At 38.7% G+C, this 18,408-nt stretch overlaps 1 protein-coding gene across 1 annotated transcript in view; it reads right to left on the reverse strand.

The window, feature by feature from the left end:
• EGFEM1 (EGF like and EMI domain containing 1) overlaps positions 1-18,408 on the reverse strand; it is a 693,443-nt gene that overhangs the window by 96,718 nt on the left and 578,317 nt on the right. Inside the window, exons 9-15 of the mRNA XM_059888727.1 lie at positions 16,477-16,599; positions 14,280-14,402; positions 13,725-13,910; positions 11,762-11,893; positions 7,346-7,474; positions 5,816-5,944; positions 1,508-1,642 (exon numbers count right to left, since the gene is read on the reverse strand). Of these exons, the coding sequence (XP_059744710.1) occupies positions 1,508-1,642; positions 5,816-5,944; positions 7,346-7,474; positions 11,762-11,893; positions 13,725-13,910; positions 14,280-14,402; positions 16,477-16,599 (957 nt within the window). The remainder of the gene's footprint in view (positions 1-1,507; positions 1,643-5,815; positions 5,945-7,345; positions 7,475-11,761; positions 11,894-13,724; positions 13,911-14,279; positions 14,403-16,476; positions 16,600-18,408) is intronic.

Raw genomic sequence — 18,408 nt, forward strand, 5'->3', positions numbered from 1 at the left:
TTGTATAATGTCAGCCTTCTGTTCCCTCAAGTTCTCTTCCTCATTACCTAGACAGTCACAATCCAGCTACATAAAAAGCCCTCATCTCTACAAAATCTTGGTGAACATTGCTGTTTACATACTCTAGTTCCACAACCGGGTCCACAGCCACAGGTCAACCTGGAAGACCCCAATTCCCTTTCAGTCAGCTTGGACAAACCCTGCAGACCCTGTGAAGAAGATAATGTAAGGGTAATGTGTAATATACAAGAGTCAAGGACAACCTTCTACCCCAGGCCCAGCCTCTGTAAGTGGACCCAATAGAATGATGGTTTCCATTCAAATCTATTATCTCCTTCTGATTTTAAACGAGATTGCTTTGGATCACTTCACAGGCAAAAAGTTCACTTGCCATTAATTGTGATAACTGTACTTATATGTTCAGACCTGATATGCGTGAAAAGGAAATAAATACTGTGATAATTTCCCCTAGATAAAAGAGTAAGAACTGCTTAATTCATAATGTATAATAACAAGAGAAAAATAATAAAAATTATTGAATCACACATATATTTATTTAAGAAAATATAGTAATTATTGAGTAACCTCTATATGTCCTGATTGTTTTAATAGTCTGGCGATACTTTGGTAAAAAGTAAATAAATAACTACCCTTCCCTTGTTGGGACTCAGCTTCTAGCAGCAACTGTGCAGGCGATAAACATTAGACATAATAATAATTAGAAAATATGGTATGTTAGATGATGGTAAGCACTTTGGAAAAATATAGATGTTCAAAGAGACTTGCAGGTTGCAATTTTGAGTAGCATGGTAATGACAAGATTCACTAAAAAGGTAACACAATCCATTTTGAGAAAATGAGAGAGCCATGCAGATGCCTTAGGAGAAGCATTCCGTGAGTCCACAATCCAGAGAAAGCCGTTACTAACATCTTGGAATACCTTTTTCCAAATTTTATATGCACCTACACGTATGTATCTATACACGTTACTTATCATTGGAATTATGCTGCACACAAACTTTTGTATTTATAGATTTATAAATAAATTATTTACAGAGATTTCAGAGAGGAGCACACTAATAATCATGTTTAAAATTTTCAAAATGTTTCTATGGTTTCCATTGCATTTGTTTGAACAGTCCAGCTTTAGATGTAAAGAAAATTATTCTTTCACTCTCAAAGCTAGCAGCCCTTACTTGATTAATTCAGCTCTAACAAGTGATTGGCCAGCTCTCATCTTCTTAGGATAAGATTCTCTGCAATGTGATCTTTCTTCCCTTGCTCAAGCCAGCAAGGGGACAGCTAACATCACAGGCTAAGAAGACAAGGTTAAATGGCTTTATTGCCCCCGTCTCAGATTCCTCACCTGCAAATAGGGGATTGATAAAGTTTACTGATTTCCCAAGGACCTGTGTGGGGTGGAGTAACTAATTAATGATCAGCTGGTGCTAAACCAAAGCTGAGCATTGTTATTAGAGAAGAAAGAAAATTTATCATCAGATTGTACCTCTCTGGCATCTGTTGCCTTGGTAACCAGATTTGCAGGTGCAACTGCCATTTCTGGCACTGCATTCCAGGGTGTTCTCCTCCACACACTGACATTCTGAAGAGCAGCCAGCTCCGTAGGCCCCCTTGGGACAGTCTGCAAGCAGATTGAGGCAAAGCGGTCACCTGAAAACCATGCTTTGTTTCTTTTACATTGTGAGTGCACAGGCATGTAGTTCTGTGGGGCCTGATTATGGGAAAAACAAGGGGATCATCCTGGCTGCCAAAAAAATAGGGAAACAAATGTCTTTCAAATCAAGCAATTCATTTGCTTTTTGGCAACTGGATGTGAACAGTGAAGCCTGAACTACTTAAAAGGCTTTGGTGCTTCTGGGAGAGAAATTGCTTCTCAATGTACTCCATCAGTGCCTGTAGTTTATATTCTCCAAAGGCTGCTAATGCCTGCCAGGCCCCATATCCATCGTGTCGCAGTTTGGCAATGATAGACAAGCATTGATGGGAAGGCTCGCCATTGTTTTCATTCCCTTTCATTATATGGTAATCTGCAATAATTCTACATCATGTAGATGACCCAAAACCTTCATCCTGACAGCACCATTATCTTGGCCACATCTTTGGCAAATGGTGCTTGCCTTTCCTTCATCATTTTCCCCATGCTGTTGAGTTTTAGGGATGCTAGTCAGCACAGGAATTCTAAATTGAGAAAGTCCCACCTTTGCATTCAGGAAAACACACTGTTATCTTCGTTATCTTTTTGAGGAGTTTTAGTGCTTCAATTTCCTTTCCAAAATATAACTGACAATTTTTTTTCTCCCACATTACAGGAGTCTAAAGGACTGAAATAAAAGATCTTTCAAGTGCCCTCCAGGCTCAAATTGTATTATATACATGCATAGGCTTTGCTGTGGAAAACTGCTTGGTGAGGACAAAATAAACCACTTGACTTTCTGATAGATGGGAATTATGAGCATCTGCTAATGTGTGCTATTATTAGCAGAGGTAATCTGAAGTGGTGGTTACAATCCACCATGGAGGGTGGTCTTTGCCTCAGTTACCAGGGACAGACAGAGTTACCCCTTAACGCAGAACAAAATTATCAACAGGGCCCCTTTGCACTGTTCATAGTGTCCTCTTTGGACGATACCTCCTCATCCTTCCTGAGTCTTCTGTGTTGAGTTTTTTTCCTAGACCCACCAACCCCCAGCAGCTTTCAGAGCTATTGTCTTCCTTGATGTGGGCTTCTTGCTCACTCTCCAGCACTAATTTTCCTAGATTAGTTTCCAGGCCCTACTTTTTCTGGTTTAGCTTATAGAACAGGGGTTCAGTGGACAACTTTTACCATGGAATACTTAACTGTGACAATTGAGTATATTAAGAACATAGCACTAGGGAGGGAAAAAATGGAAAAAGTGGAAGAAGAAATCTTTTGTTGGTAATCTAGCATTTTCTCAGGGTTTGCCATGCATTGAAACATGTCCTCCAAAAATACATGTTTAAGTACTTCCCTCTAGTACCTCAGAATGTGACCTCATTTGGAAATTATGTCTTTGCTGATGTAATTAGTTAAGGTGAGGTCATATTTGAAATTGTGCTGCTGCTGACATAATTCATTAAGATGAGGTCATACTGATGTGGGCTGGACTTACAGCCTTATATGACTACTGTCCTTATAAATAGGAGAAATTTGGACAAGAGGCGAAAATGCCATGCGAATACTGGAGTTCTGCTGTCACAAGTCAGGGAAGTACAGGAAGCTAGGGGAGAGCAGCCTGGTGCTGTTCCTCCCCTGGTGCCTGCAGAGGAATGTGGCCTGCCAGCGCCTTGATCCCAGACTTCCAGCCTCCAGAACTATGAGGCAATTAATTTTTGTTGTTTAAACCACTTAATTTGTGGTACTTTACTGTAACAGGACTAGAAAACTAATATAGGGTTGCAAATTCAAGCCTCTTAGGGCCAAGCAAATGGCATTAATAAATGAAGCCTCAAGTCTGAGCAATGAGTCCTGAAGACCTGGAATGTGTATGTTTTTTTCTAAAGAGGATCACATTCCAATTGCTAACCACCATTGCCACCACCACCATCTGCTTTTTAAATTTTTGAGCAGATGAGTTATGATTTGAATGTTTTTCACCAAAATATCTGATATTAGCTTATGAAAAATGTAAGAATTATTACTTTAAAATGTGATGTATCCTCTAACCTTGGAACAATAACAGAAATGATGCTATCTTTTTTCTAGGTTTGTTCTAGGAGGAATCCAGTGCTTTGTGATACATCGTCAGCACCTGCATTGTTCTCATTTACCCATGTCTTCTCTCCTGTTCTCTGTTCCTCGTCCATACCTTTTCTCATGTTGTTGCTGTTCACTGCTATCATGTCCGACTCTTGTGACCTCATGGACTGTAGCATACCAGGCTCCTCTGTCCTCCACTATCTCCCGGAGTTTGCTCAAATTCATATCCATTGAGTCAGTGATGCTATTTAACCATCCCATCCTCTGCTGCCCTCTTCTCCTCCTGCTCTCAATCTTTCCCAGCATCATGGTCTTTTCCAATGAGTCGGCTCTTCCCATTGGGTGGCCAAAGTATTGGAGCTTCAGACCCAGGCTTGTTTTTCTATGAAGCCTTCACTGGCTCTCTTATTGGAGAATTCACTGCTTATTCTGTTTTTAAGGGGCATGCCTTTTCTAAAATAGATAAGGTCCATGGACATTCAACTAAAAATACAACGTAAGACTCTAAAAGGTCTCTGATATTTTAAATAGGTCACAGTATTACTGAGGTTCACTCAGGAAGGATTTTCAAAGGTGGGACTATGGAATAGGTGGAAGGGTGAGGTGCAGACTGTTTCAGGTTCACAGGGACTTGCACAGTTTCAAGGTGGGATGTGAAGGTGGGCACCCAGAGCTGTCCCAGTAGGAGATAGCTTAGAAGTTACTGATAAGCTGAAACACGTATTGGTGATGGTGTTTTCTTCCATCTTTGACAGTATGTGATTGCTGGTCACAAATGCAAAATGAATAGCATGATTTAGACATTTTAGGGATTTTTTTTTTTTTGCACTAGAACTCAGTGTATTGGACTTTTGATGTTTAATTTTCATAAAATGTGGAATGTCCACTTAAATGAACTATTAACATCTCCCTCTCAATATTAAGGTAAACACTAACTAGGAAAAAGACTTCAGAATATTTTTTTTCACTCATCAAAATATAGATTCTATAATGTAAGGAGGCTAAATAAAGACTAAAACAAAAATTGTGATATGTATATAATATGATTGTATAAAATACGCTATGCTTTTTACTTTCTTCCTTTATCTAATGTAAAAAAAGAAGAGATGTGCTGCTCACCATTTTGTTCCACAAGTGGTAAGTCTTAACCCATTGAAGTTGCTTATGAACAGTAAACTCTGAGAAATTCAGGATGAAAAACAGGATGCGGCACTCTGTGCTTTGGATAAACACGCCCTTAGATGGGTAGATGCATATCTCAGGAAGAATTTCAAAGAGCCAGATTCTTTTATCAAAATGTGTTTTATATATATATATATATGTATATGTATATATACAGTCAGACATGACTTAGCAACTGAGCAACAATATACATTTTTTAGTAGAGTCTTATTTTTTTTTAATTACCTTAAAATATTTACAGAGAGATGGATTTACATAACTTGGTGATAACACTAAAAATGTCAGGGTATTTCATATTATTGCACTTCCTCTTTAATAATATATAAGGCATTTTACTTTACATAAATGAATAATAATGTAAAATATCACACAACAGGTGTGGTGCCAATTAAGTCAACCCTAAAATTAGATGAGATGAGTATGGGCAGGTAGTGTGTGCATGTTCACTCAGCACTTGTCATGTCAGATTCTTTGTGACCCAATGGACTGTAGTCCACCAGGTTCCTTTGTCCATGGGATTCTCCAGGCAAGAACACTGGAGTGGATTGCCATGCCCTCCTCCAGGGGACCTTCCCAACTCGGGGATGGAACTCGTGTCTCCTGCATCTCCTGCATTGATGGTAGATTCTTTACCCACCGAGCCACCTGGCAAGCTCAAGGAAGGATACAAATATATATAAATAAACTGGCTTCTCCCTTACCTCCTTGGAGCAGTTTCCTCAGAACTAACTGAGTGGCTGTCTTCTGGGCTCTAGTCTTCAGCAAGACCTTGATTAAAACTTAAGCTCAAAACTCTGATGTTGGATGCTTCTTTAAGTTGACACTAAATATTTTCAGTAATTTTCTGAGCTTTCTGGCTTCACACACAGAGAAAATTTAGTGCCTTAGACTTACTCAAATGACAAAACCTCCCATAGCGCCCTGGCTCACACAAACAGGCTCCATATACACTGTGGCAATGGCCATTGTTGGCACAGTTACATTTCCTTTTGCAATTCTTCCCAAAGAATCCTTTTGGGCATCCTGGAGGGTAGAAAGACAAACAAAGTGAATATTTGCCCACATGCAAACCTCACTAGAGCTATTGTTCTGTAAGATAAGGAGACTGCAAAAGGTAAAATGTTTCTAATCTGATTAATCAAGAGACTAGAGAGTTTTAAAAAACTACCCCTATGATTTTACATCATTTGCCCCAAATTCTGCAATGACTTGTCATTGCTGTCAGGTTAAAAACTCCAAGTGTAACAAGAAATGAGCCCCTGTGCTGGCTGACCTTATGTTGCGCTAGTATCTCCCTGACTTTGGCTCTATCAGCAGATCCCTCTCAGGCACCCCTAAATCACCTCATTCTTTCTCACTTCAGAGTCAGGTCACACATGACCCCCTGAATCTGCTGTGCTCTTCCTTCTCTCTTGCCCTGCTTCATGTTTCCTCATTTTGTACACTTCTGCTTAAGGGTCACTTCTCTACAAGTCATTCCCTGGCTCACACAGTCTGCATGGCCCTCATGGTTCAACCCCCAAGCACACATTAAGATTTAACTTGAAGTACCTACCAACATGTGTAACCTGTGTCTGCTTTGAACAAGACTGTGAGTTCCATGACGAAGGACCGGGGTCTGTTTCATTTTTGTTTCCTCAACACGTCATAAAGCCTGGCACAGTGTCTTGCAACACTTAATACATATATTTTGAATAAATGAATAAAAATTGGGGGATGAATAACTAGGGTGTGAGCATGAGCCTTCCTGCACCTCTCAGAGAGCAAACTAAACTTGGGTTTTCTCTCTCCCCAGTTCTACAATCTGTGAGAATCTAATAAACTCTCCATGATTTCTGGCAATCCCTGAAGACTTACATCTTCATGACTCTCTGCCTTCAGCTCCTGGGATTGTACAAGCAGTTTCTTTTTTTGTGTTTTATCAGCCCATGTAGAAAATGTGGTCTCTTGATTGGTTTCTATGAAAAATCCACACACAGCACTCATTGGATGGGTATTTCGTAAGTTTTTCATGCATCATTTCTCCTCTCTCTCTCCTCTCCTCTCCTTTTCTGGTTTTTATCTCACATCCTCCCTGATTTGTCCAAAGAGCTTCATTTTCTTCTTTCTTTTAGTACGCAGAGCAAATCAATTCACCCAAGCCCCTGTGTGCAAACCTGTACACACAAACTCAACATTTTGCTCATTGTGATCCTGCCTGGATCACAGCTGGAGATTTAAGTACCACTTATTTTGTTCTCTTACGCATTTATCAGTCAAAGCAATTGTGTGCTTATGTGTATGTATGTATGTATATATACATACACAGCCCTTTATATCTTCAGAAAAGCCCACCTTGAAAAATACAGACTCAGCTTTTATTCTATTTCTTATTAGAAACCTCAAGAACTTAAAGAGTTGTCTCACAAGACCAGACATTCCTACCGTCTCCACAGGTTTTCCCATGAACCCCTGGGGGGCACTTGCATCGCCCAGTCAGAGGGTCACAGGTGCCTCCATTCTGACAGTCACAGATGTCATCATACTGTCTCACACTGGTCTCTGGGGAACGAGCTATGAAGAAAACAGTGAAGGTGAACATGCAGTGTAACACATTCATTGTGACACAAATAGAGAAAAACGATTGCCTATTAGAATTGATTCTCAGTAATTAAAGTCTCTGTAACTTGCAGACCCAGGAAGAGTCTCTGGCCTGTTCATCATTCCTGGGGGAATTACTGGTACAGGTAGTTAAAATGATGCTGACTAAAGAACTGCTAACAAGGTTTACATGCAAAATTTACCTTGCTCCTTAAACTTTTACCCTCACATTTTTGGAAGTACATAAACATTTTTGTTGTACAGATGTCACTAACCCTAGTGAGAAACAAACTGCACCTTCCACTTTGAAAAATAGGAAGAAAATGTAGGAACAAAGAGCCATGTGTTTTTAACCAGAAATGAATGTAGCTATCTTGAGGATTCCAAGGTATTCTGCACTGTCAAAGACTGACAAAGACAAGCAATTGTTTTCTTTGGTTTGCTGTTTTGGGGGGAAGTGCTTAGTATTCCATTAAAAATAAATACAGTGCGGAAAATGTCTATGATTTTAAGCTTGAGTAAATACAGCTGTTGAGATCATTTCAGTAGCCATTTAAATTGACATTTTATCATCATTGGCTAAATACTAAAAACTACATTTTTATTACCTCTTCTATCTACCCCCTCTGCACCATTCTAGATGCTAATATGGAAACATGATTTCTAATTCACTTTTTTCTTTGCTTTCAAGCCTGTGGTTACTATGACAAGGAAAGGAACAGGAAAGGGAAAAAAGGGAGCAATAAAGAAGTAAACTGGCAACAAACATGGTTGAGACCTGCATTACTAATTTACATGTAGTAACTCTTTGAATTTTTATAGCAACTATAGACTACACATTTTAAATATATATATATATTATATATATATATATAATATAAATATGCTGCTAAGTCGCTTCAGGTGTGTCCAACTCTGTGCGACCCCATAGATGGCAGCCCACTAGGCTCCTCTGTCCCTGGGATTCTCCAGGCAAGAACACTGGAGTGGGTTGCCATTTCCTTCTCCAATGCATGAAAGTGAAAAGCGAAAGTGAAGTCGCTCAGTCGTGCCCGACTCTTAGCGACCCCATGGACTGCAGCCTACCAGGCTTCTCCGTCCATGGGGTTTTCCAGGCAAGAGTACTGGAGTGGGGTGCCATTGCCTTCTCCATATATATATACCTGGAAAATGAAGCTAAGGAAGTTTAAGTAGCTTGAACAGTATCGGGGTTACAGCGAGGCATCTACATCAGCACACCAACACTATCACCTACTGCTGCTGCTGCTGCTGCTAAGTCGCTTCAGTCGTGTTTGACTCTGTGCGACCCCATAGACGGCAGCCCACCAGGCTCCTCTGTCCATGGGATTCTCCAGGCAAGAACACTGGAGTGGGTTGCCATTTCCTTCTCCAATGCATGAAAGTGAAAAGTCAAAGTGAAGTCGTTCAGTCGTGTCCTACTCTTAGCGACCCCATGGACTGCAGCCTACCAGGCTCCTCCGTCCATGGGATTTTTCAGGCAAGAGTACTGGAGATCACCTACTACTCTCCCACAAAAAGAATACGGTATCACAGAGTATGTGCATGTATGTGAGTTCTCAGTCATGTCTAACTCTTTGCGACCCCAGAGCTAGGCTCCTCTCTCCATGGAATTTTTCAGGCAAGAATACTGGAGTGGGTTGCCCTTTCCTAATCCAGGGGATCATGGATTTGCTAAATACTTCATTAACATCAAACAGAGCATTTATCTAGAGAAGAAAATTTGTAACCAAACATGTCCCAAACCATAGCTGGATGATTTGGAAAAAGATATGAATCTTCCCTCCCATATAATACATAGCCCATTCATTTGTCATATGAAAATACTTTAGTCTTCTCTTTCTACTGGAAAGACCCCTCTTTAATAACAAATGAGATAGTCAATATGAAATCTCTTTAAAAGAAATGGAGTCCTAAAGTGTGCTGTTAAAATTAATATGTAGTAATTTTTTAGCTGTTTCCTTTGTAACTACTTGCTGAAATTCCTAAAATATCCAAGTAGATGTTTTCATTATAGACCAATAAAGATACTGGGTTATAAGATCTAACCAATGGGAAAACTAACTTTCCAGATCCCTGAAGAATTTTTTTTTATGTTTCTTGATGCATAAGAAGAGCTGGTACTCTTAGAAATACTAGTGATGAATGATTGGTCATTTCCATTTTTACAGTTTATACGGATTTTTAAGAAAATATCCTCACTCTCCCTTTTTGTTAAAAAGATTTAGCGATCATACTTTTTTCTTCCAGTTTGGATTGCTCTGTTTTAATTTTTATAGGAAAAAAAATTGAAAGAGAGACGAAATGCAAAGAAGATATAAATTTCTGCTTTCAGGGCCAGACTGCCCTTTATAGGACCATGTAAACACTTAAAGAATCTTAAGTTTTTCCAAAGCCAAAGAAGGGGTTGTGTTATTTTCATTTTATCAGGAAGTTCATTTTCAACATTTGTATATTAATTTTGTGTCAGACATATTTTATTCTCATGGATTTGCAATAGATTTCTACTTTTATTTCTCATGCTAACATGTTATGGATCAAGGGTGTGGAAGACACATATTTACCAACAAAATTTACAATAAAGGATATAAACATTTACTTCCTAATAGTCATGCAACAAGATTGATTTGTGTTTGTGCTTAGTCCCTCAGTGGTATCCAACTCTTTTCAATCTTATAAACTGTATGTAGCCTGCCAGTCTCTGTCCATGGGATTTCCCAGGCAAGAATATTGGAGTGGGTTGCCATTCCTTTCTCCAGGAGATCTTCCCAACTCAGGGATCAAATCCGTGTCTCCTAAAGTGGCAGGCAGATTCTTCACCCCTGAGCCACCTGGGAAGCCCAAAATTAATTTGATCCATTTTATATAGTTGACTATATCAAGTGGCCTATCAACATAGCTGGATGTCTCAATACAAAGCTTCACTCATTCATGCACTGGAGCTTCCAATTTGGAAACACGTAAATAAGCTCCCAGACTAGCAAGGGAAATAGAACAGGAGCATAGCTGACTTGAATCTGATGGAGACAGACAGAGAGATAGACAAAGAGAAGGAGAGAGAGAAGCTTTAAATCCACTGGAAATGTAAATGGCTGTTAGACTAGGGTCATCAGATAAAGCTTCATGCCATAAATGGCAATAGACAAAGATGGCAGTTTAGCAAAAGGCACAAAGCTGAAAAGTACAAAGAATTAAGTAGTGAGTAGTTTAGTTTGCTGGAAATAATAAGCTGGTCAGAGCTGTGGATAAAAAGAGAGAAGGATTTATGAGGGCCTGATAATAGATGGTTGTCAGTGACTAGATTAGAAGCGTAAGCTTTATGTATCAGGAAATGGGACACTTCTGAAGCTGTTTGGGCAGCAGGGAGACAAGATCAGAGTGATGCTTGAGGAAAGTCCTCAGCAGTCTAACTGAAACCACTTCAGTATGTTATAATCCAGGTTTTGCTTCTTTTATATTTCATAATAGAAACAATATTTGTGCTCTTTCTTCCCATATTCAGGGGCTTCAAAAGAAAAATCTGTTCACACCATCTTCCAAGCCATTCACAAACAAAACTCTTTTATTAAAAAATTTATAAGAGAAATTTAAAAAGAAAAAGGAAATAAAGGTAGTCAATATATTTGAGTTTTATTACTTGGCAGTTTTAGTACCTGCAAATATACCTTCATTTAAAATATAAAGGAAAACATTTATTGGAGGTATTATTGTACAAATCATTGACATTTTCTCATGAGAGGCTTATATAAAAATCTTAAAATTGTCATTGCCTCTACTTACATAAGTTTTAAAGAAAAAGATAAGAAAACACAAACAAAAAAAGGCAACAGTTAAGCAGTTCCATTAATTATACTTCATAACACAAATCATTTTACTTTTTTTTCTTCACAGGGAGTAGCTTGCCAGTGCCTAATGATTTATTTAAATGGAGGGATTTTTATAGGCCGAGGATATTAGGATCCTTTATTAACTTTCATGTTCAATGGATAAACAAGAGACAGCACATCAAGTTTCCCAGGGAACACAAAATTTCCCATTTTAATCACATGTTCAGTTTGAAACCTCAGTGCTTCACAGACATTCTTTGTGCACAACAAATAAATTGGTTTCCCATCCCTATCAACCATTAATCTTGTTAAAACATTTTGGGGAGAACACAAGGAAAGAACTCATCACCAGTAGTTCACCAGCAGTAAAAGGAGAATTCATCACCCCCCACCCATGCTCCAAAGTATTACTTACTTTCATTACAAAGAATGCCTCCCCAGCCATCGGGACAAGAACACCCACTCTTTCCTTCCTGGCATCGGCCTCCATTCATGCAGTCCTCACAGCTCAAACTGCATTCGTGTCCGAAGGTGTTATCTAAACAAACTGGAATGCGATACAGTTTTAGTGAACCCTACATGTACTACCTACATCACTGAAAATGAAGATGAAACCCTTTACTTCCCCCAACAAATAAACATGCTCCTTGAGCACGTTTTCTAAAGAGTCCAGAAGAAGATAATGGCAAAGAGATACCTTTTAAAACAGAGCTTGGAATGTAATCCCTAAAAAATATTTAGGATCTTTAAGAAAGTAAAAAAAGAAAAGAAAAGAAATTACCATTGATTTCTGAACACAGAAATAATATTCCCAGCACTTTAGTTTGTGTGTGTGTGTTTCTTCTAGGCTTTTTTATACTTTTTTTTTTCCCTAAGTAAGCCTTTTTACTGAGATTTAATATACAGGTAAAGAAATGCACAAAACTCAAATGTACCCTTCAGAATTTTTCCCCACATTGTCAACAACCTCATGTAAAAGCCCCCAGATGAAGATAAAGATTATTACCAGCATCACAAAAAATCAAAGGTGATTTGATGACTCTTAATCATTAGCCTTACAAATTAAGCACCATTCTGATTTATACTGCCATGGAATATTTACCGTTATTTTTGAACTTTATATGAATAGAATCATAAAGTATGTACTCTTTGGTATCAAGCTTCTTTCATTCAATATAATGTTTATGAAACTCAGCCATGTGTGGGTTCACTACTTTTTAAGTTTTGCCCATTTCATGATGGGGTCTTTCAGATGTCCCAGTTGAAAGCCTGTCATGTTTAGCGAGGCTTCTCCACCTTGGCAGATTCTGAATTTCAGTCTACCTCCTAACACCACAAAACTGCTGGTAACTGTGCTAAGCTCCTCACCCTCTCAGCAGCTATCTATAGATTTCCCGGCTTCTCTGTCAGCACTGCCCATCCATTAGCAGATGGCTCAAGGAGAAATGTAGCACAGACTGTCCATCTTACTTGTCTGAATGTCTCTTCTCTCTAGACCTTGGCCCTTCAAGTCCTAACTGCCCAGATAGCCTTGAACTATTTCAGTTGTGACTTTGAGTAGCCAAAGTATCAGAAGCTTGATTAAGAAACATTAAAGAATTTCTATCTTTATGTAGATGCAATTACTGATGTTATGTTTGACCATCACATATAAACAAATCTTCATTTTACTGATAGCATTCTGAGGCAATCATTAAGTTTGATGCTCTTAAAATACGAGGAATACAGGAAGAACAAAAAGAGCAGCTCTGTCTTACAAAGAAAAGAAAAAGCAGCAGCAGACTGGCTGCAAACTGTTACTTTTGAAAGAAGTTATGCTAATTTATTTTGATCAGAAGTGATTTGATGCTTGAGTTCTGTTGAGTGGATATATAAGAAAAACTGTGCACATTTGTAAAGATATTTTTTCTTGGTCCATTTGAGCATATTGAACCATTGGTTCTCTGCATTTTAAAATTTAAAAAGGATCTAGATTTTCAGGCTATTTAAAGTAAATTTTAACTATACAAAAATGACTTCTAGTTGAGTTTAAACTGTTAGAACTAAAAGACCCCAATCCTTGTCTCCACGATGCTAATTCAAATATATTTTTCAACTCCATTTCACTGTATCAAATTTCCATCACCCTGCACCCCCTTGTCAATGCATACATACATAGCAACCCTTTATTGGCAAAAGGAAGATGGATAACAGATGATGAATTTGATAGGGAGCTGTGAAGAAGTAATTTTGGTCCCATGTCTCTTGTCAATATCACGTTAAAATGCTTTTATTTGGCATTAAATATTGATAACAAAATTGTCTATAAAAGAAATTCTGTGAATTATCTAAAAATAGAGGGAAGAGGTGATTATAATGAAACATGTTCATTTACCCACCAACATTGTGCAAATCAGTCAGTTCTCCTGGAATATCGTGTCCCTGTTCCTCATGGTCTTCATCTTCATGGGAGAGAGGCAGAGAGGTGGCCACATAATGAAGCAGTTGAGGTGGGCTCTTGAATAGGAGAGCCGGAAACTTGACAATGTCTAATTCTTCTTCTTCCTCTAGTTCATCATCTAAAGCTAAGACCACACAGAGAAATGCCTGGATTCCACATGCTGGTTAAAAGAAGGAAAAACTGAGCGAGGGTTGATGAGAGAAATGAGAAGAGTTTGAACTAGATAGCCAAGGCAGGGGGCAGCTGAAAGGTAAAAGTCTTTGAGAAGACCATTTCAAACAGTCTATTGTAAATGAAGGTGAGACACAGCAAGCACAGAGTGGAAACTGCCATGGGGAGAACAAAAGGGGAAAAGAAAAGATTTTAGTCTGTGAAGCGAGAAAGGGGAGGACAGGTTGAGTTAAAGAATATATGGTCTCTGCGCTCCTGAAGAACAAGACAAGGGCTGAAGTCATTTCGAAGAGATTTGATAGGATTCTTCACAGAGACTTACAGATGCAAGTTTTCCCATCACTTCCAATTCTGTAGCCTTCCTCACAAGAACACTCATAGGTTCCAACAGAATTGATACACAGTTGGTCACAGATGATACTGACATCGAGACACTCATCCACATCTAGGAAAATTGAAACAATATCTGCTCTTCAGTGTTGAGATAAAACAGACATTATGAACTCATGGGCATATTTGTCACCTTTATTAACTAATAATAATGTATTGCTATACAGAAAGTGTGTGTGTCTGGGTGTGCTGTGTGCTCAGATGTGTCTGACTCTTTGTGACCTCATGAGCTGTAGCCCTCCAGGCTCCTCTGTCTGTGGGATTTCCCAGGCAAGAATACTGGAGTGGGTTGCCATTTCCTACTCCAGGGGATCTCCCCGACCCCAAATTCTTCCTCAAGAATATCCTGCCAATTATTTTCCTTTTACTCATTTCCAAGTTTACCATCATTTATCTATATGCATAGACAATGTCTTTCTGAGATCTCGTTCATAAGATTTTGATGAAGAATTTAAAACGTACATAGTCTCAGGCTGTGTATCATTTAGCAGAATGTTCATTCACTCTTGAATTATTCAACATCTATGGCAAAGCATTTATTCAATGCATAATTTTGTACATGATTTGTGGAGAATTTTAGAGATGGAAGAATCCTAGGTTTTGATCTCATACCACTTACTGGTGTTAAATTCACATCCGAGCCCAGGCTTTGGTCAGTGTGTTCATGATTCTAAAAGGTCATTTACAAAACTGAGTTTCTAGGCTGGCCTCAGATTGTGGATACCTTTTCCATTTGGATGTGTGTACCCAAGTATGTATATTCTCGCCATATAATCATCTCTTGGCTCACTCTGTTTAATAGCAGATGGTACATGAAATTCAATTTTTTTTTTGGCCCTGTTAATTGGATGGGAGGTGTAAGTAGTAATATGTTCTACTGTATTTAGAATATATAGATATCATAGTTGTATGTTCTTTGTTGTTATCGACACTGCAAGGCTGGGGAGTTTGGCATCTAAGTGAAGAAACACACCTAGCATCCTTAACAGAATTTAAGAATTTGCTTCTTTAATCCAAGGAACACTATTTCCTCTGAGGCATTAAAGTCTTCTTATGTAATTTGAATGTTATTGAAATAGATAACAATATTCTCATCTTTGATTTCAAGAAAAATATGGTTCAAAATAATGGTAATAATGACCACAAATAAAAATTTAAAGATTATATATTTAGGGTAAACTTGGTAAAGTAATTTTTAGCAATGACTTATATGAGCCCTTCACAAAAATGTGAATTTACTAAGCTAAAACTCCTCTATGATAGGGGCCTCCCTGGTGGTTCAGACAGTAAAAAATTTGCCTGCAATGCTGGAGACTTGGGTTCAGTGACAGGGTCACGAAGATTCCCTGGAGAAGGGAGTGGCAACCTACTCCAGTATTCCTGCCTGGAAAATTCCATGGACAGAGGAGCCTGGTGCGCTACATACATGGGGTTGCAAAGAGTCAGGTAGGACTGAGTGACTAACACTTTCACTTCACTTTCACTTTCACAATATTATAAAAATATATGTCAGCTAGAAATCCTCTAAAAGGTAAGCAACAAATCAGTTAGAAAATTATAGAATGACTCATCTTGAAGCTTGCATTAGCTAGATTAACATCAGATATTTAAAGGAATCTGATACTATGGCTCAAGAAATGGCAATCCTTTTGCTGCTGCTGTCTAATTAAAATAACTTTCAATAATCAACTCGGTTTCCTGTCATGATTACCTTAAGTGACTCCTGTAGCATTATGCTATGGCTTGCTGGAATCTCTCACTTGCCTATGTGTATTAAGTTAGGTACAAGGGATTATGGACCAATGAATATAATAATAATACTAATAGCTACTTTTAGTTGAGTGATTTCTTGATGTCAATCACAGTAGCAGGTCCTTTACATTGATTACATTTCTTAATTTATCCAGTAATCCCATAATTGTCTTCACTTTACTGATGAGGATTTGAGGCTCAGCGCACTGAGTGTCACCCACGTTCATACAATAGTAAGTGGCTGGACCACAGAGAGATCCAAGTTTCTTTAAGGTGAAAACCTTCTCTTTCTCACCCTAACTCTCTGCCTCAGATATTCCTCCTCCGTTGATTGCCCCGTCACAGCAGGGATTTCATGTTAGAGCTCAGGAATTTACCATCACATCCACAACCATCAGAACTGATCTGAAAGCCTTCCTGACAACTGCATTCATAGCCTCCTGAATAGTTGATGCAGAACTGGGCACAGCAGGCTTCTCCACTGTCACACTCATCAAGGTCTAAAGGGGAGAAAAGACATTTTTGTTATTTAAGAGACATGAATTTAATTCACCTATAGAGATGCTGATAAGCCCCACTTCTAAATTAAAACCATTTTACTAATTATTTTCTATTTCTCAGGCTACGGAGTACAGACACTGAATAAACGATAACACGAATGAGGCTTGCATTTGGGTTAATGTTTCTGACATGCTTCTCCTATGCCTAGTATTTATTTGAAAAGCATGTAAATAATCTCCAAATTCATTTATAAGCACAGGGAAAGAGCTCTCTGCTATTTTTCCCGTTTAAACAGCAATCTGGCTGAATAAACAGAGAACCTGAAGAACAACAATTTAAAAAAAGAAAAAAAACAGCTTGAGAAGCAGAGCTAAAATATTCCATTGAGTGAACATTTAACAGCTACAAAAAGGAGGCAGTCTTAGGCCCCTATGTGTGTGTTCTAAGAGCTTTGGATGAAAGAATGCTCCCAAGGAAAAGAATTCACAGGACTGGGAAGACAAGTGGTTAAAGGCAATTCAGAGACAGCACAGACAAGCATCTTAAACATTATGTATTAAATTACAGAATATTTCAGGGCATTTGCTTGAACTTTTTGATGCTACATTGATGGGGATGAGTTTTTACTATAATTGGTGACACTATTACCCTGGATGGAGAAGGCAATGGGACCCCACTCCAGTACTCTTGCCTGGAAAATCCCATGGGTGGAGGAGCCTGGTGGGCTGCAATCCGAGGGGTTGCAAAGAGTCGGACACGACTGAGTGACTTCACTTTCACTTTTCACTTCATGCATTGGAGAAGGAAATGGCAACCCACTCCAGCGTTCTTGCCTGGAGAATCCCAGGGACGGGGGAGCCTGGTGGGCTGCCATCTATGGGGTTGCACAGAGTCGGACACGACTGAAGTGACTTAGCATTACCCTGGAATGTCCTATCAGATAGACAGTTTTCTAAATTATGATCTTTAAGTCTCCTTCGGCACTGTCATTCTAGAATTCTACAATCTGTAATGTATCTTCCTTTATTTGCCCTAAGGAAAATAAAAATTAATCAGAATAGATCAAACTGAAACCTTTCAGCAAAGGGTAATCTATTTATTCTAAGTTTTGAGATAGTCATTTGTAATATATTTGGCTAAGGGGTAGAACAGACTCATCGCCCACTGCTAGCTAGACATCTGGAAATTGTGTGGTCAGGGTTTTTGGCTATAGGCCTTCAATTCTACCCGCTTTGTTGAGCTGTTAAGTTGGGTGGCCTGCAAGTGCTGAGCTTACAAAAATCCCTTTGCTCCATAACTACGTGAACAGCCAATATATAAAAGATCAGTGTCTCAATTAACCTTGGAAAGGGAACCAATGTAAGAAAAGGCAGACAAGAGAAAGGAAAGAAAATGCAATCAATTAACCATCGTTAGGGGTCACCATAAAATATCTAAATGAAGGTCATTTGGACACAAAACATTCTTTTTCCTGCAAAATGTCACAAGCAGTGCTACTCATAAAATTCTAGCTGATATTTTTTTCCCTTTCTTACATTAAAACTTCCTTGTCTTTTGGATTACATAGCATGGATATAGAAGGCAAAAAACTTAAAACTTCAGTTTTTATCTAAAACATTGCTTTTAAAATCTTTTTTATTTTTTTAATTAGAGGATAATTACTTTACAATATTGGGTGGTTTTTGCCATACATCAACCTGAATTTGCATTAGGTATACATATGTCCCCTCCTTCTTGAACTCCTCTCCCACCTCCCTCCCCACCCTATCCCTTTAGCTTATCAAAGATCATGGACTTTGGGTTCCCTG

Source organism: Bos taurus, chromosome 1, assembly GCF_002263795.3.
Source record: "Bos taurus isolate L1 Dominette 01449 registration number 42190680 breed Hereford chromosome 1, ARS-UCD2.0, whole genome shotgun sequence".
Classification (NCBI taxonomy): domain Eukaryota; kingdom Metazoa; phylum Chordata; class Mammalia; order Artiodactyla; family Bovidae; genus Bos; species Bos taurus.